At 52.0% G+C, this 18,747-nt stretch overlaps 1 protein-coding gene across 1 annotated transcript in view; it reads left to right on the top strand.

Annotated features, from left to right (window-relative positions):
- The first annotated feature begins 1,158 nt into the window (after positions 1–1,158).
- Smad3 (SMAD family member 3) overlaps positions 1,159–18,747 on the top strand; it is a 106,750-nt gene continuing 89,161 nt past the window's right edge. Inside the window, exon 1 of the mRNA XM_055597103.1 lies at positions 1,159–1,894. Within this exon, the coding sequence (XP_055453078.1) occupies positions 1,689–1,894 (206 nt within the window). The 5' untranslated portion in view covers positions 1,159–1,688. The remainder of the gene's footprint in view (positions 1,895–18,747) is intronic.

Below are 18,747 nucleotides of genomic sequence, written 5' to 3'. Positions count from 1 at the left end.
GTGACAGCACAGGGGCCCCTGAAGCTCCTGGGCTGGCTCTGTGGGATTGGCCACACCTCATGGGGCTTTGTAAATCCCACTGGCTCTTGGTTTGCAAATAACTACTTTCTCACCATGGGGGTGGGGGCGCTGTTAAAAACCAGCAGCCTTAGCTATTGGCTAGCCTAAGGAGGAGGCTGCAACCAGATAAAGGAGCTGAGGGCCAGACCGTGGAAAGACCTTGGGGCAACCAGGTCTGAATTCGGCTAGTTGGGGGTGTGGAGGGAGGGCGGGGAGGAGAGACCCAGGTTCTCTTGAACCTACCCAAAGTCAGGTTCCCTTGACTTCCCACCTAGGCTATCTTTGAGTAAACTTCCGGGCTTGCTCCGCCCTGAGTACGCCAGATCACTGCTTTGTAAACAAACAAAGGTCTTCTGCTTGTTTGGTGTCGAGTTTCAGATCTTTAGCAACACCCTGTAATGTTAATTTTCCCCTCCCCCAAAGAAAAATCCCAAAGCGCCCCCATTCATTCCTCCAGGAACGCAACAGATGTCTTTGAGGACTGTGTTCTGCAAAGAGCTTAGTTCACTGAGCCCAAAGGACCCCCGGCTCCAGTTATTGTTCAAGCTGTCACCGAGGTCTCTTAACTCCACTTTTAAGTCTCCCTCTCCCCTTTCCCAACTCCCTCCTCCGCAGTCTCGGGCAGTCAGTCAGAGACTCCGCAGTCTCCGCAGTCTCTGGTCTGATCTCACCCAGCAGGAAAACAAAAACAAAATGAACACCCCCCCCCCCCCCCCCCCAAACCAAACCAAAGCAAATTAGCCCAGCTTCTGAGCGGAATCTGCGCGCCCCGGCTTCCTGGGCCTGGAGCCTTACTGAACCCCTTATCGCGCCCAGGGCCCCTCCGGGGTGCAGCCAGCCCGTGGCGGGCCGCGCCTGTTCCCAGCGAGCCTAACGCTCTCTTGCCCCTGCAACTGCTTCTGGCGTATCAAGGGCTGCGAGTCCCCAGGAGTCCGGTCCCGCGGCACTTGGCAAGGATGACGGCCGCCGTGCCCGGTGGCCCACGTGGGCGCGCTTGGCGGCGCGGGGCGGGGAAGGCCGCGGGTCCTCCCCGGAGCAGAGCGCGGGGGAGGAGCGGGGAGCCCCGGCGGCTAAGGGGCGGCGACAGCGCTGGGAAGGAGGCTGCACGCGGAGCTGCGTGAAACGTAGACTTGGGAGCGGGCGGGAGAGGAGCGGGGAGCGCGGCTGCACGGCCCTGGCGGGCCCTGCAAGGCGGCGATCACAGGAGGGGAGGGGAGGAGGAGGAGAAGGGCTGCAGAGGCGGAGGGATCTGCGCACCAGAGCCATCCAGGCAGGCAAAGTTTGGCTGGGGGTTGGACTTTCCTTCCCGGAGGCGGCACCCAAACAGCTACCCCGTGCGGAAACCCAAACTTTCTACTGCCACTCGGAGTCTCGCGGCCGCCGCCTCCGCCCCGCGCGCCCGGGGCCTGCCCGTCAGTCTGTCCGTCCGCGTGGAGCCGCTCGGGCGCCGCCGTGCTCCGGATCCCCGCAGCTGCAGCGCCGCTGTCCTGGCCCGGGCGCCCGGGCAAGTTCTCTAGAGTTAGACGCGAAGTTCGGGCGCGGCGCGGGCCGAGCTGCCCCTGAGCGCCCCCGGCGTCCCCAGTGCGCCCAGCCCCGCCGGGGGCGCCGGTGACCCTCCCGTGCCAGCCATGTCGTCCATCCTGCCCTTCACCCCCCCGATCGTGAAGCGCCTGCTGGGCTGGAAGAAGGGCGAGCAGAACGGGCAGGAGGAGAAGTGGTGTGAGAAGGCGGTCAAGAGCTTGGTGAAGAAGCTCAAGAAGACGGGGCAGCTGGACGAGTTGGAGAAGGCCATCACCACGCAGAACGTGAACACCAAGTGCATTACCATCCCCAGGTGGGGGCCGGGAGCGGCGGGGGGTGCCGGCGCCGGCCCAGCCCCCTAGTGCGGCCGCGTTGTAGAGGGAGGGCGTGTGCGTGTGTGTGCGCGCGCTTGTGGAGGACGGGGAGTGGGTGGAGGGACCCCAAACAAAACCTTCGGATCTGCCCAGGCTCAGAGCCCAGGCTTCCGTGCGGCACTCTGGCTTCCAGACCTCAACGATCGCTAGCTGCCTCCGGGCAGCGGGGGTGGGGGGGTTGCTGAGCTTGGGCCCCCACTCTTGGGGCTTTGGGCTCCGAGAGTGGAGGCCCCGCTTTGTTCGGCTGTGTTGGCCGAGCCCCTCCTCCGCCGCCGCCTCCCGCCCCGCGCTCGTGGAGGTGGTGGCGTGTGGCCCTTTCTTTTCTTCAGCTCTGTTCCCCCACTTCTTTTCCTCGTCTACAGGAATGCAGTCGGTACAGCTGTGGGTGAGGAGCGGTAGCCCGTTGATTGACAGATTCCTTCTTCGCTCTTTCTTGTCTTGGGATTAGCATTTTTATCGAGTATTTTTAGATTTGGTTGTGCCAGTCTTCCGCCCCCTGTGCACGCATGCACGCACGCACTTAGTTGCAGAGCAAAGCACCTACTTTGAAGCGGGAGAAACAAGTGGTAGGAAGTAGGGGCTTTCCCTCTTCCCACCCCAATCCTGCCTGCTTTGCCTTCTTTTTAATCTAGACTTTGCGGGTGCCTAAAACTGAGCAGGCAGCTTCAGACAGATAAAAACAAAAAACCCAGAACTTGCCTCCCATGGGCCCTGCATTCCTGTAGAGCCCTCTTTTCTCAGAGCGCTTTGCCATCTGTCCTGACCTCCTTTATCCTTCCCATCGGGCTGGAGGAGTCCGGCGGGAGCTCACAGATGGCTGATGGAAAGGGTCAGTGACTTCACTCCCGGGGCCTTCCAGAGCTTAGCCGCGCCTGAGCGTCGGGTTGAGGGCGCTTGAGCCTTCTCAGACACCTTTAAGACTGATTCCAGAGGAGGGGCAGGTGGGGATGTTTGGGGGTATCCCAGGCTGCAGAGCAACAGAGAGAGGGCTCCCAGGGCCTAGATAGCTGAGGTCGTCATCCTGAGCCAGGGTGGCCTCATCGTTGGCCACCTGCTCAAGGCAGCTGTGTATGGGCTGACAGTAAGGCACAAAGCAACATCTGTCCACAGGAAACCAGGGTCAGCCTTCCCTGGAAAGAAACACCACATATGGTGGGAATGCCAACTTAAAAAAGTAGTTAAACAAAAACAAAACAAACAAAACCAAAATCATCCCCCAAACCTGGGTAGGTAGACTCCCATCAATAAAGTGGGAGGGAAGGCAGTGTGTTGGGAAGAAGGCTTGGCCTGGGAGCCTCTGCCAGCCGGCTTTGGGGGAGGCGGTGTGGCATGCTGGTCAGAGGCATCTGGGTTTTGGCTCCAGCGTGGTGCACCCAGACTGAGTGCTTTATGTTTTGACCCCCCCCCCCCCCAGTGGTTTCAATTATGAAACAGCTGTTCGAAGTGTTCCACAACTTACAAGGCACTTTCATATGTCTAATGAAGGCCTGGAAGAAGACAGACCTGGACTTAGGAAAAGGCAGCGAGGGTCTAGCGTGATCTTGCTTTTGATCTGGACAGAGCTTAGCGTCGTCTAGCGGGCCCTTCCTCCCAGGCTGTTTCGGATCTGAGTGCCAGAGGCACCCTCATCCAGGGGTGGTGGTGGGTGGATCTCTGCCTGCAAGGTTCTTAGTTAATCTTTGGGCTGGGGTCAGCTTGGAGGAGAGTCTGTGCCTTCCTTGTCTTCATTTGCCCTGGGACCTTGCTCTCCCCTGCAGCCCTCCCCAGCCACAGGCTAACCATCCCTGAGGCTTCCTAGGTTTGGGCCCCTTCAGCCTGCACTGGAGGGCAGGTTTGGAAGCAGGGTTTTTGTTCCTTGGTTCCGTGGTTGTGCTGAGGACTGAACCCAGGGCTTCCTATGTGTTAGGCAGATAACGGCCGCTGAGCTACCCTACCAGCCCAGGGATTGTTTTCCTCCATCCTGTCTCCACTAGAGAGACTCAGTTGCTAGGGTGGATCCAGACAAAGGTGGATTTCCATCTCTGGGTTCTGTGCCCACGCCTCTGGGTCACCCTGTCTCCCTTGGCAACGGCTGCTGCTCTGGCCATGGGCAGAGAGCTAAAGGCCGAGTCTTGGGGAGGCGACTACTTGGCTTCACGTTAGTGTGTTAGTGTTCTCCTCGTGTCTGCTGAGCCCCAGGGTTGCGTGTCGCTCGTCACATCGCTGTCTTTGAGAACTGGGGCCTTGGAAAGCAGACAAAGGAAAGTGTGTGACTTAGTCACCCGCTTCGTGTGGGGCGGGACACCGGCGCCTCGGCACACTCTGTCAAATCTGGAGCCGGGCTTTGAGGACTCTCAGCCTGAGGTGTGCAATGTGGTAGCTGTCTGCCGCATGCTGGCTTCGTAGGTCCCCAGCGCTCTGCAGTGCCAGCCATCAGGAGAGCCGGCGTGATGCAGGCTTGCCACCGCAGGGATGAGGTGTGGGAGTTTGACCTTACCGCTCACAGGGGAGAGCAGGCACCTCAGATCTGGCAGGGCTGAGGCAGGGCCTAGGCAAGTTCCATGCCAGTAGCCCAGTCCCACTTGATGAGTGTCTGAGAGGAGCCACAGGTGTCTTCCTCTCCAGTTCCTAAGGGAAGCTGAAGCATCTGCCTCTGAGAGCTACAGGTCAGCCACAGGGCATAACCAGCATTCCTTAACCTCCTTTCCTGCCAGGAAAGGTAGCTCATGCTGCCATGTGTGGTCCATGGCTCAGCCAGTTGTTTCCTTCTGGACCAAGCTGAAGGTATCAAGGGCTCTTGGGCTTTCTTGCTCGAAGCACCAAGTCCAGAGGAAAATTCGAGAAGTGAAGTAGGTCTGATAGGAAGCATCTCCCTCCACCCCCAACCCCTTTGTTCACTGCTTTTGTAGTGTGACCTCCTCCTGGGGCCTCCAGGAATGTTGCTAGGCTACCTTCGTCGGGTAGAAAGGAGAAGTATCTTCACCTGTAACAGCTTTCTCTGGCTTCTGGGGACAGAAACACACCAAGGCGCTAGATAATGCCCAGCAGGTCTCAGCACCTCGGGCCAACCATCTCGCTGTAAACCATAGGCAGCAAGCCTCCTCCCTGGGACCAGCAGGCTGCCCATCAAGACGGGCCTCAGAACAGCAGGTAGCTAAGGGCTGACCCAAGATTCAGTGTTCTCTGGGCGGAGGGAACTTTGACCCTTGCTGCCTGGCCCCTGGGGCTCAATGTTTGGACCAGTAATTGTTGCAAGCAACTCTCAGTTTCTGATCAGACATTATAGAGCTGCTTTTTGTGTATTCGGTGATATTAAGCAGACCCACGTGATACGGTTTTTTGAGTCAATGTTATGAACCCTAGGGAAGGATGCAGAGATGCATTTGAGAAGACAGAGGGGTTGTTGGAGAGTGGGGGTGGGGTGGGGTGGGGAGGAAGACTGTGATATTTGCTTTAAATGTGAAGGCACACCAGTAGAATATTGAACAGCGAGAGCCACCTGCTTTCTCTAGGGAAGATAAGCCCAGGCCTGCCTAGACTTAAAATCGTCTTTATCTTATTTAGGTATTTATTTATTATTAATTTATTTATGTGGTGTGCAAGTGTGTGCATGCTGTGGTGCACATTTGGAAATGAGAGGGCAGCTTATAGAGGTTGATTCTTTCTTTCCCCCATCTGAGTTCGGAGGCTCAAACTCAGGTCATCAGGCTTGGCACCTTTGCCGGCTGAGCGTCTCACCAGCCCAGAACCTGCACGGATGGGTGTGAACTGGGTGAGGATGAGGCCTCAGAAGTGTCTGCAGACGTGCTGGGGTGTTGTGTGTTTCGTCTTCTGCCTTTAGCACTTAGTGATGGGACTTACTGTCACTTATCAAGTGCCCTCCGAGATGGCAGTGGCTGGGCACCTGGACCCAAGGAGTTCAGCAGCTCTGCCCCAAGAGACAGGGCTTGCAGGGCGGGCGAGGGTTGCACAATGCTGTGCGTGGGAGGTTGGTGTGTGTATGTTGGGGAGGTTGGTGTGTGCTGGGAACTGGTTGGGGTGATAGTCTGAGAGGTTTGGACTGCAGGAAGATCACGGGAACTTGGTCTTTCCTTTATTATTATTAGTGAATATTCATTGTAGATTCATTATGACATTTTTGAATCTTGTATTTTGCTCATGCTTACCTCCCATTACCCTCCCTGATCTCCCAATCCCCCAACGATAATTCCTTTTAACTTTCATCTTACATCCAAAAATAAAGCCCAACAGAATGATCTCCAGTTCTATCCATTTTCCTTGAAACGACAACAGTCCCTCCGTGTGTGTGTGTGTGTGTGTGTGTGTGTGTGTTTGTGTGTGTGTTGAGACCTGAGGACAGTTGTCTTGAATGACACCTTTATCTTCTTTGCCAAGCAGACAGCTGCTGTGGCTGTCTAACCTGTCACTTGCACAGAAGGGCCTGTGAGCTGAGTGCTGCCTAGGACCCAACCAGAAAGTGTTTTCTCTTTGTAAAGGGCAACTTAGTGTTGTAAAACTGAAATTTAGGTTTCCTTGGTGGGAGCTGGGACTCTAGCAGGGGACCATGGGTGCTTACCCTTCATTTTGGTATGACTTGGCATTTGGTGTCTTTCAATGGCATTCTAGAGAAAAAAAATTACACAAACCCCAGTTTCTGAAAATACATCGGAACTTTTACTAGGATATCTTCTAGACATCTTTGCAAGGACATAACCACTTAAAAGTGCTTTGTCTATGTGCACTTTTTTTTTTTTTGTCTATGTGTGTGTATGTATGTGTGGGTGCAGTGCCCATGGAGACCAGAAGGGGCCGCTGCCTTCCAGATGGAGTTCCGGTCAGTCGTGAGTGGTCTCTCCTGCTGCTGGGAGCCTAACTCCCATCATCTGCCAGAGCAGCCTGTGTTCTCAACTGCCTCGCCGTCTTTCCATCCTCTGCAACGTTATTTTACTTTACGTCTGTGAGTAAGGATGCATGCATACCATAGCTCATGTGTTCTGGGAGTTAGCTCTTTCCTTCCACGAGTTCCAGGCTTTGAGGTCAGGCCTGTCAGGTGCATGGCAAGAGAGTCTGCTTGCTTAGCCATCTTGAAGGCTCTGGACATAAACATTTAGATGACCGTTTTTAACTATTAAAAAATATTGATGAATGACTCACCGTCTAATTTTGATGAGAAATGCAAGAAGTTGATGAAAATGGAGAGAATTAGGTTTGAGCTTATCACATTAGGTATCTAATTAAAATGAGTTTTTGAAAAATAAATATTGGTTTAATAATGTAAATTTGTGATTGCCATATTATAATGGAAATAAAAGTAATACAATTTAATGGACTGAATGACTATTAATTTCCACTCATTAATTTATTAGGAGGTTCTAATGCCATTTGGTGTTGTGCACAGCCATTATGCTTAGTGTGCCTCTTTGTGGAGCAAACAGGCCTGGGCCTGGTTTGTTCACCTGAAATGAGACTTTATTTTGGTATGGCGTCGCCCTAGCTCCTCGTCTTCCACAGCCCCCTCTGAGAGACAGATTTCCAAGATGGAAAGCGACATGGTCATGAACAGCTAGTTAACTTATGTTCTTGTCTCCTTGGCTGTACTGACTGGTGTAGAAGCTACCTTTCTTGTTATTGTGTGAAAATATCCCAACAAAAGCAGCTTACAGGGAGGAGGGAGGGCTCGTGTTGGCCTGCAGTTTCAGGTAACAGTTCATGCTGGTAGGAAAGCCATTACAGCAGGAACTTGGAGTAACCTGTCACGTGTCATCCCCAGTCAGGAAGTAGCCCGTCACGTGTCATCCCCAGTCAGGAAGCAGAGAGAAATGAATGCTGAAGCTCAGCTCCGTTTCTCCCTTTTTTTTTTTTTTTGTCCAGGATGGTTAGAGGGGGGTCCTCTCACCTCCATGAACCCAGTGGAGAAATTCTCTTATAGACATGCCCAAAGGTGTGTTTCCATGGCGATTCTAAATTGTCATCAACTTAATCAGGAGTAACTACAACAGCTGGTTAAACATGAAAACAAGAAAACGACCCCACTTGAGTTCCCCAGTCCATGACAGTGTTGTTCTGATGGGTAGAAGGTTGCTGGTTCGGTGGAGTTAAGAGACAGGGTCATCCTGCTGTGTGTGTGTGTTGGAGGTGACCAACTTTTCTCCATGGTTGTTGGACTTCAGTCTCCCCATCTTTCCTCAAGCACAATGGTTCCTAAAAACAGTAGTAAATTGCCACGGGGATCCTTTCATTTATTTATGTATTTGTGTGTATGCGTTTGTGGAGTGCCGCATGCCATGGCATGTTTGTGTATGTCAGAGCACAACTTGAGGGAAGCAGTTATTTCCAGGTGGGGCCTGGGGATCAGACGTAGGTTGTCAGGCCTGGTGGCAAAAGCTGGTGCTCGCCAAGCTCTCCAGCCCAGGAGTATGGTTTCTAAAACCATAGAACCAAAGAACTTTCTAGGAGACTGGTCTATTTATTGTTCTGCTTTCTCTTAGTGCGCCTGCCAGGTGCTCGTGCCCTGCACTGGGTCACAGGGACATGATGAGGAAGAGGGCTAAGGGCTAGCTCCTTTGCTTCCCTCTGTAGCTTCCCATCTGCCAGCTGGTTAAACATGGCTTCTTGGGAGCCATAAGACCACTGTGTGTGGACCGTTGTGTGTGTTTATCTCTAGCTAATTTGTAAACAGCATCTGCTTGGTGCTAAGGAACCAATCCCCTCAAACTCTGAAATGTATTAACTCCTAACAAAGGTGACTCTGTGTGTGTTGAGAGAGAGAGAGAGTGCTCATGCACACATTATTCTGTGTTGACTTAATTAACAGTGTGAGAAATAAGGTATCTGCAGGCCCAGCGCCTGTCTTCGGTGCTGTGTCTGAGGCCCCTGCTGCAAACAGCTGCGTGCCACAGTGGCACGCTGCTGCACGATGTTTTGACAGAGAGACAAACACAGTAGAAGCCTATTAATTAAGAAGTTTGGCTGACTCTGGACCCAGCTAAAAGTTTGGTTAACAGGCTCCATAAATGCTATCAGAGAAAACTTGACTGCTGGGTGAGGGTTGTTTTGGAAAGCAGGTGTGACAGACATGCGTGACAGACATGAGTGGGTCTAGCCCCTGCTCTGTTTTTGATTGGATGTGTTACCTGGGGCGTGTCACCTAATTTCTCTGGGTCTCAGTTCTCAGTTGTCACGTCCTGGTGGAGGGCTCTCAGGGCTCTGGCTTCATTTCCATGTGAAGTTTCTGAAGGCATTTTAAAATTGCAATGTTGCCAGGCATGGTGGCACACACCTTTAATCTCAGCATTCTGGGAGGCAGAGGCAGGAGGATCTCTTGAGTTGGAGGCCAGCCTGATCTACAAAGAGAGCCCAGGACAGCCAGGGCTACACAGAGAAACCCTGTCTGGAAAAACCAAAAGGAAAAGTTGCAGTGCCTTTGTTTTGTGTGTGGAGAGAGCACATGCACCTGGTGCAGGAGTGACGGGCTCTTTCGTCACACGGGTCTGGGGAGGATCCACGGTAGGGCATGGGGTTTGGTGGCACGCACTCAATTACGCACTGATTTTTTTTTCTTTTTTGCATACTACTAGTTCATTAATTGAATCGTGAATCTTCTTTAATTATTATTCCAAGACTCCATCAGTCCAGTGCCAATTAATTTATAAAAGTGAAAAACAGCTCCATAATTCACTCTTTCATTTTGGTTATCTTCTCCCCTTGCCCTCCCGGCTTCCTTGCCACTCTCATCTAAATCTAAAATTGAACTATAAAGGCGTGTAAAAATACCCAGCAGTAGCATGAAACCCGGAGACTGTGCGTCTTCAGATGCAGTGAGCGGTTTGCCTTTCTTTGTTGCTATTTTTGACTATTCTTGGAGCAGGAAGTTGACTTAAACTAATGACCACAGATGCCTAAAAATGGTTAACTGTCAGAGGTGGGCATTCTAGAAGATACCTGTGGAAATGTTTGCTCATGTCAGCGTTTACCCAAGAAGCTTCCTTTATTTATTTTCAAATGTCTGTACAAAGACAGACACTACCGCGATTGCGCAAGCACAGAGAGCAGGAGGGTTACAAGTTTGAACCCTGTCTAGGAAATGGAACACTGCTTTCTTTGAGTTCGTTCTTTTCTGTGTCCTGAGGCTTTCCCCACTCACATCTGACAAGTTCCCTGTGCTTTGCCGGGCGTTTGTTGGGGGCGAGTACTGTTTAGAAAGCAGCATGCAGGTTTGCCTTGGAGACGAGCGTACCCATCTGACGATAGCCCTCGCTGCCAAGCTGCCCAGTGCCCAACCAGTTGTGGCTCAGAGGGGCCCCTGTTTTGGTGTGTGTGTGTGTGTGTTTGTGCGTGTGTGCACATTTGGAGCTTTTGACAACAGTAATGCTTTTTGGGTGTGTGTTTTTTTAAAGGTCTGTTTTGACGCTGTCACAGCTCAAAAATGCCAAAAGGCATTTTTTCCTTAAAAAATCACCTCTGGGCTGAGCCCAAATGTGGAGTAATGGATCCAGAAAGAGCCCCTTTTTTTTCTTTCCTTTTCTTTTCTTTTCTTTCTGTCTATCTTTTTTTTTTTCTTTCTTTTTTTTCTCCCTGGTTACAAGTGTCAGAACAGACTGCTGAAGCTGAACACTGGATCTCTCTCTTTGCTCCAAAGCCTCTCTGGTATAAACTCCTAGCTTGCCCAGGCTCTGACTCTAGGTAGACTGCACCTCTCCACACATGTGTCTTTGTGGCCATTTCTTTGTTCTCGAATGGGCTTGCCACCTCTCACCTGTGGGGCAGGAGAGGAAGCCAGGATGTTACAACCAAGCAGAGACAAGGACAGCAAGAGCCTGGTGGCCTTGGGGTACTTCAGCTCTCCCGTGTGAAAGATGGGAATAGGACTTCCAACCTCGCATAGAATAGTGAGCTAAGATGGGGCAAGTACCCAGCCCACGTGTAACGCTCCGCAGCTCATAGTAGGTGCTCAGTAAATGCTCTTTTGCTTTTATCAAGAAGGACATTTGGTGATGGCATCAGCAGGGCACCTGGAGATCCTGGTCTCAGAGCTCACCAGGTGGAGGAATGGCAGCTCATGTAAAGGAAGGAAGGATCTTTTTCCAATGCCTGTACCCCAAGAGTGCCCAGCCATGTCACTCATTGGCCAAGGTTCTGGTGGACTATCAGAACACTTGATGTTCTTCAGAGGTCCGCCCCTCCTCTCTGTTTCCCTCCCACACTTCTCCATGGCCACTTAAAACATTGTTTGGTTGACTAAAAATAATAGCATTGAAAACAAACTTGATGAATCAGTGCCCCTGGGTGGGGGGATGGGTGAGATCCCCACTCGGAGCCTGTGACTCACAGTTTGTCACTGATAGCTGCCTGTAAGTACGTGTTTATTGTTGCTGGTGTTTTCTTGGGGCAGGGTTGGAATGCTGTCCTCCTGAAGTTTCACCTCAGCAGCTGGCCTGGCTGTTGACAGAGGCTCATTGGTGGGGCTTTTGGCTGCTTCTGGAGTTGTGGAGAAGGGGTTCACGCTTAGAGAAGCAGGTTCAGCCCTAATGCTTGCTGAGCTCTTCTTCGTGAGACAGAGCATATGCAGGGCCAGGGAACAAGCCTGCGTCAGGCCTGCTCCTCTTCTTCCAGGCCCAGCTTCTAAGGGCAGACTCTACCACAGACAGCAAGTGTCCTTACGGGCACAAACATAGCACACCGGCTGCAGGGGGCCTAGTTAAAGAATTGTGGAGAATGTGAAATGGGGCATGCAACACAACCATGGTGTCCACAAGGCCCCCAAAGTGTAGGATGTCCTCAAGGAATCCAGGCTGCCTCTCCTGGGTCTCCACATTGTGAACCAAGGTATCAGAGATTCTAAACTCATATCCGGGCTTCTGGGTTACCGTAAGGCATTTCCTGAGGGGGGATGCCAGGACACTTTCTAGTCTAATTTGCTCCCCGTGCTCTCTTTGGAGAGCGTGTGCACAGACACTCTGCCGCCCACTCGTGTTCGCAGCAGGTCTCATAGCATGTGCTCAGCAGAATGGCCCTGGGGAGGCCCCTCCCACCGTGACAGGGACCGGCTTGTGGAGAAATCTCCAGGAATTGATTTTCCTCCCCTGGAACCCAGGCTGAGGTGGGTTAAATGCTGCTGATCATACTGGCTAGCTTGAGAGAGAGCCTGGCCCCTGCATGCGCATTTGCTTTTGGAGAACTGACTTTGTGTTGGGACTCATGGTCACAGAAATGAAGTACTCTCTGTGGACTGCCCGGAGGCACAGAGGGATGTAAGCACAGGTCACAGAGAGTGTTGTTTAAGAGCCCAGAGGAAGAGCAGCTATCCTCTGGACATCAGAAGGTTTCACCGAAGAGGGAAACCTTAATGGATTTAGAACCTTAAAGCTGGGCCTTAATGGATACATCAGAGTCTGGGAGGAGGGTTGGAGGCTGTGTGGAATACAGGCCAGACACTGTGGAGAGGGCTAGTGTCTGGGAAAGACGGGCAGCTTGGGGTGGCTAGAGCAAGGAAGTGCAAGCAGCCAGAGGAGGCAGAAAGGATGGTGCCAAGCGCTTGGGTCAGCCAAGCTCGGTGTCTGGACCTTGCTCTGTAAACGCCCAGATTTTCAAGCAGAGGAGTGGTGTCTAAAGCCACTGCTGCCTCCTTTCCTTCCCAGGCCTCGAGGCCAGTCACAGCAGGTTTACTGCCTGAGTTATCCAGGTCAGAGACATAATCCTTAGACCGCCATGTGGACAGCTCTAGGCTATGTCTGGAGCAGGTTGAAGTAGTGCTTTGCCCGTCAGTAGCAAAGACGCCTTGTTCAGCCGGGAGGCTCCAGAGTGAGCGTTCAGGTAATCAGCCATGACTCATGTCATGGGTTCCTTGGGAAATGAGGGGGAATGTTCTAAGCTCTGTGGATGCGCAGTCTCCCTAAACAAAGGCAGTAAGACAGGATCCTGATCCCTCTGGGTCTCCCTAGGCCTGGCCCAGAACCTTTATGCTGACTGTCTCTGGCCAGTGTACCACGTTTTAATGGCCATCTAGGCCAGGTTTCCAATTCCAGAGTACACTGCAGCCAGCCAGCATAGCTGCACGATCTACAGTAGCCTCAGAGAATGTTATCAGTGGATCAGAAACAGGCTCTGTCTCTTAATGAGTGAGTCAGATAAGCCGGGCATGGCAGTGCACAGCTCCAGTCCCAGCGCCTGGGAGATCGAGGTAGGAGATTGTAAACTCCAGGCCCAACCTGGACTACTTAGTGAGGTCTTGGCGGTTGGGGGGGCAGTGAGATGTTTTGAGCTGATGGGGGATGTTTGCTGCCAAGGCCCACAACCTGAGCCAACTCCTGTCAGTTGTCCTCTGATCTCTACACCTGCACACGTACACACAAAAGAAAGAAACTGAAAAAGAAATGAAAACACGAGAGTGAAGTGCTCATTCAAACGGGCGTTTTCCCTCATCACCGAGAACAAACATCCCATCACTTATCTGGACAGCGCCTGTAATTTACCTTATCTTTGGAGAGTCCCTTGCTGCTGTTGCTAACCTAAGTTGATAGATAAGTTTTTGTTTTTTCTTTTTTAGATAAGCTTTTGTGTCTGTGGGTTTTTGTTTTTTAAGTGTGTGACATTGTTAGGCAAAATCAGGCAACGTATGACTGGTGTGCCCTGAGTTTGGATCAGATGCTCCACGTCAGGTATTAGTGACTGTGTATGGTGCCTCCCTGTCCTCGTGCGGAGAGAGGGACAGAGTCTTGGCTTCTGGAAGACGTTTGTGCGCTCTGTGGAGCTGTTTGCAAGAAGTAACACCATAGGCTGGGTGACCCCACCATGACTGTGACGCACACACAGTTCTTCAGGTTTCCAGGTTCACATCCAGATTCTCACAGGGCCCTTCGGGGGCCATGAGCACTTTACACGGCCAGCAGTCTACCCTCAGGCCCGGGCGCCCCTGCCTTTGTTTTAGAGAGAGTTATGCTGTCGCTCTTGTGCTGTCAGAGATGGATGGGTTGGCAGTGCAGGCCTCTGGCATACTCCGAGCCCCCCTGAGGTGCTTCTGCTGCGTGGTATGTGGACAAGTGCTGGCTGTGGGCTGGGTGGCAGCGTGCGGGTTCGGGCACCTGCTCTGGTTGTTTGTCTGCGGCCCTCTGGATAGGTGAGGCTGAGACCTAGAGGATCAGTGGCAGGATTTGGAGTTTGGTTGTCTGAGGCTTGCCTCCAGTGCCTGTCACTTTCTTATAGCTGTGATAGAAACAGCATTAGGGAAGTCAGGTTTATTTTGGCTCACGATTCATGTAGAGGGTGTGGTCCACCAATGATGGAGAAGATACGGTGGCGTGGGCTTGGTCTGTGGTTGTAGGAGCTGGCAGTGCTGTCTGTTGATACCTTGGCGGGTCAGGAAGCATGGTACTGGACAGAAGCAGGGCCAGGATATAGTCCTCAGAGGCCCACCTTGCTGGGCCTACAACTTCCCCAAGCCACACCCCAGCTGAGGAGAGGAGCTGGTATTCATCCAGACCCAGGACCCTGTGGGGACATTTCATATCCAAGTAGCATCACTGCTGCTGTCTGTGCTCTGTTCCGTGGTCACCAAGGGGCCTGATAGGAAAAGCTGTGAGACTGGCATTGTTCTCATTTTGGAAATGAGAAAATTCAGGTCAGATTCCTTAAGAAAGCTGTTTAATGTCTCAAGAAAAGGGATGGACAGAAAAATAGGCCTGTGCCTCCTTTTAGAATTGAGGTGGCTATGTTTGTGATATATTAAGCCACGCTGGAGATTTCCTCTATTTTTTAAAAGCTTTAAAAGTTTATTTTATGTTTATAGGTGTTTGGATGTCTATGCCTGCAGGTAAGACAAGGGCATCAGATCCCCTGGATCTGAAGTTACTGACTGCGAACCCCAGCATGAATGCTGGGACTGAACCCGGGTCCTCTGCAAGAGCAGCCAGTGCTCTGAACATCTGAGCCATCTCTGCAGGCCTACTCTGGGTGTTTGTAAGAGTACAGTGTGGTTATGCCATTAATAATTACCAGCCAGGTAGTGGTCAGGTCTGAGTGAGCGGTCGTCCTGAGCCTCTCATTTCTGCCCCAGTGACGGTGGTGCCCCGCCACAGTAACTTCGAGAACTGTACCGGCCAGTTCCCATACTATTGCTCAGAGTGACTGTGTGAAGTAGCCAGCCTGGGAAAGGGACTGGCCCGGAGGTCCTGAAGTGAGTTGGCAACACAGTATTAAAACAGGCCCAGACGCTCACCTGATCTGGTGAGGTCAGAGCGAGGGCAGAGGCGGCTGAGTTAGGGCTGCATTGGTGCTGATGTGGAACGAATGGAGCCAAGTGAAGGAAGAGGTGAGGTTTGGGGATTATAGAGGAGTCGGAAGCCGTGGTATCTTAGTAGGCCCCGCCCTTTGTGAACCCAGGGCTTCGTGGCTCTTGTGCCCCTGGGTGACATTTAGTGGCCTGGGGCAGAGTTGTCTTATGGGAACACAGGGCACACCTGCCCTATTTTACCCTTACAAGTGTGGTTATTAGCCGCAACTGGAGGAAGTGTAGTGTTTCTCTCATCCATCTGCAGACTTCTGGAAGGTGCTGAGGAAGGAATTAACACCAAGCATGCCTTTTCTTTTCCTTTGTGCTACATACACGGACTGTGCCAGCTTGTGGAGCCACCACGTGGCCCAGAGTAATGAATGCCTGTGCCAGTGGAGTTCTTCGGAAGACACAGAAGGAGAGCATGGCTTTCCTCCTAACCCCTCTCTTCTTCCTCCTCTTCCTCTTTCTCCTTCTCTCCAGCATGGCTTTCCTTCTTCCCCCTCCTCTTCTTCCTCCTCTTCCTCTTTCTCCTTCTCTCCTCTCCTATCTCAGCATTTGTTTTTGCCATTGTCTAAAGCTCATCTTCCTTCCTCTGTTCCCTGAAGAAATTTACTGGAAATCAAGGGAGAGACTTGAGCTCTCTGGACTCTTAAGCTGTTGCACAGGCAAGGCTCTGACTTCTAAGCTCATAGGAATGCAGCCGAGGTGAAAGGGACAGTAATAAGGCAAGGAAAGCCGTCAGCGCCTGCTTGGAGAATGTCAGTGAGTTCTGCAGTGTCCATTGTCTGCCTCAGTGGCTCTGTGGCATCTGATAGATCTAACGATTTGCATTTCCCCCTCGGTCACCTGCAGACATGTGCATGAGGTGAGTATAGGCACAGAATAAGGATTACTTTATATCCTGGCTCACTGGCAGAGCCCTTGATGATGAGGCTAAGCTGATTACCATGCTGGACCTTAGAGAATAATAAGCGGAGGCTTTTGGCCCTTGTGTCTGGACCCTGCAGTTGCCCAGGGTCCTACCTCCCTCTGGTTCATCTCCCCACTCAGCATTGCAGCCAGGCCTTCTGTTTCAGGGTGCTTTTGGCTGAAGCTATCCTGAATCCCAGTGAACAACTTCTGCAATATAGTGCCCCAATGTCTCTTCCAGGTGTGGAGGTTCAAGCCTCAGACGGGCTCACCTTCCCACCTTGCCGTCTTCAGCTCACTGGTCTTCAGTCTTATCTTCTTGTGGATGGTTCACAGATGGACACAGCTGTCGAAAACATAATTTAAAAAAATGTATAGCCCAGAGGCATCTGCCCCCAGGCCTCCATTCTGGAAAGAATCCAGATGTGTCACTGGCCTCCGTCATGTTACGCAGAGTCAGTGGCAGAGATAGTGGGTTGTCAGCAAGCTTCTTGGACCCACTAGGATACTTAGTGTGGCTCTAGGTACTTCAATACATGCTGCCTATTAGTCTCCTCCGGGGAGACTCCGGGCTCGAACAAGTAAGTCTCTCTTCCTGTGAGCAGCATGGGAAAGAACTCATGTGCTGGGTCCCATTTCCTGCTCTTGCTGTCAAGGGGGAGATGCTTTATGTAACTGCTCAGAGCACCTAGGAGACAGCTGGCATCCTGGGCCATTGACAGCTTTAGTTGGGAGGTAGAGAGACAGAAGGGCGAACCAGAGGGAATGCTCAGGGCCTCTGAGTACTGTGCCCAAGGGCTATGCTTTTTGTGACCCAAAGCCAGGTCCCTTAAGGCAGGTCAGATATCTGTCTCCACCAGTTGCTCAGCATCTCACTTTCCTTTGAGTGAAGATAAAGCCTGCCTTTGCATTTGCGCCGGGGGTCGAGGGGGTGGGGTGGGGGGGGTGAGGGTAGGTACCACACCCAAAGCTTCCTTCCTCAGGGCAGGAGTTGTCTAAAGATCTCCAAGGGATTCCAGCTTCAGAGTTAGCTGTGTTCCAGGCTAGCTGCACCGCATTTGCCTCCAATCTGCCTCATGTCATCTCCTAGATGCATACCTGTGATGAAGGTGAAAACTCTGATGTTGCCTTGGTGAAAACCAGTTCTGGCCCATCACACTGAGCCGCTGCCATTTCCTGGAGGAGCCCTCTGTAGATGCGAACACTGGATCTTTTCCCAGCAGAGATGGTCTGTAGGTCAGCTGATGAGCTTGGCTCAGCTCATTGCAAACAGCCTGTCTCTGTCCCTCACTGCTTACTTTCCTGTTGACCAAGGAGTTCTGATAAGTTTCAGGCCAATTCAAGATGTTTGCTTGACTGAGTTGCTGTTTTGGCTTTGACTCTCTTTCTTCCTCTCTTCTCTCTTTTTCTTGTGTGCAGGTGTGAGTATTGTGTCCAAGCTACGTACATGTACCTGTGGAGGTTAGAATCCATATCTACCTCTATTGCACATCGCCAGCTAGGTTGTTTGGCCAGTGAGCCTCCTCTCTGCCTTGACCCCTGCAAGATCCGCGTGTTCTACCTGCCAGCACCGGGCTCACAGACGTGCCACTGTACCTGTGTCTTCATGTGGACGTTGGGGGTCTGCACTCGGGTCCTTAAGCTTTTGTAGTGCACACTTCATCCACTGGGCCATTTCCCTGGCCCCTTTGTTTAAAAAGTGTCACCATTAGGGGTGGAGGATGGAAGGAGGGTTGTCTTACTGCAGAGTCCTTTTGAGCACGGGCCTGGGACCCTACTAGCTACTTTTCCTTGAAAATTCTTAGGTTCCCAAGAGTGTGGTCAGGTTAGTCTGGTGGTGAATCCCAGCTAGGCTGTCCCAGTTAGGGACCAGTTCTGTTTTGTAATCCTGGTTCTGAAGTTACTGGTGCAGGGTGGCCACATGCACGGCGCACAGGCGTGTGAGGAGCTGTGCCCGGGGGAGGTCCCCCGACTCTTGATGTGACCACACTGTGGACCATCAGCTTCAGATGTTTACTCTTGCCTGTTGATGAGCAGGAAGTGTAGCTGTAGCTTGTCTTTCGTGGGCTGCGTGGCTGCCTTACTGGGGTTCATGTGGGAAGTGGTTACAGCAGGAGGAAGACGGACTAATGCTGTTCAGAGAAGGGCTCTGCTCCAGGGATGTTTTTGAATGTCATCATTTGGCCCTGTTTCTTTCTTTCTTTCTTTCTTTCTTTCTTTCTTTCTTTCTTTCTTTCTTTCTTTCTTTCTTTCTCTCTCTCTCTCTCTCTCTCTCTCTCTCTCTCTTCTCTATCTGCTTAACTTCGGTGATGGGAAAAATGGAACCATCTGCTGGGCATCATTCTGCCCAGCTGGGCTGAGTCACAGCCCTAAATCACACTTCTCTCTATGGGTTTCATTTGTGACCGCTGTGGGGATGATTTCCAGGCCTGCAGTTCTTCGGAGCTCCAGGGCCTCAGCTTCAGCTCCTGTCTTGGCACCGCTCTCCAAACATCTGGGTGAAGCCTGAACCTGCGTGGGTACCGTTTCTCGGTCCTACCTGCTTGTGTCTTTACCATCACAGGAGCCCCCAGGCTCGATGAAGCAGAAGACAGCATACAGACAAAATGAAATGCAAGGGGCCTGTGATGTTTG

The sequence above is a fragment of the Psammomys obesus genome, unplaced genomic scaffold (assembly GCF_907164565.1).
Source record: "Psammomys obesus unplaced genomic scaffold, mPsaObe1.curated_primary_1811, whole genome shotgun sequence".
NCBI lineage: Eukaryota > Metazoa > Chordata > Mammalia > Rodentia > Muridae > Psammomys > Psammomys obesus.
The sequence above is the reverse complement of the archived record's forward strand: the minus strand, read 5'-3'. Positions and strand labels throughout refer to the sequence as shown.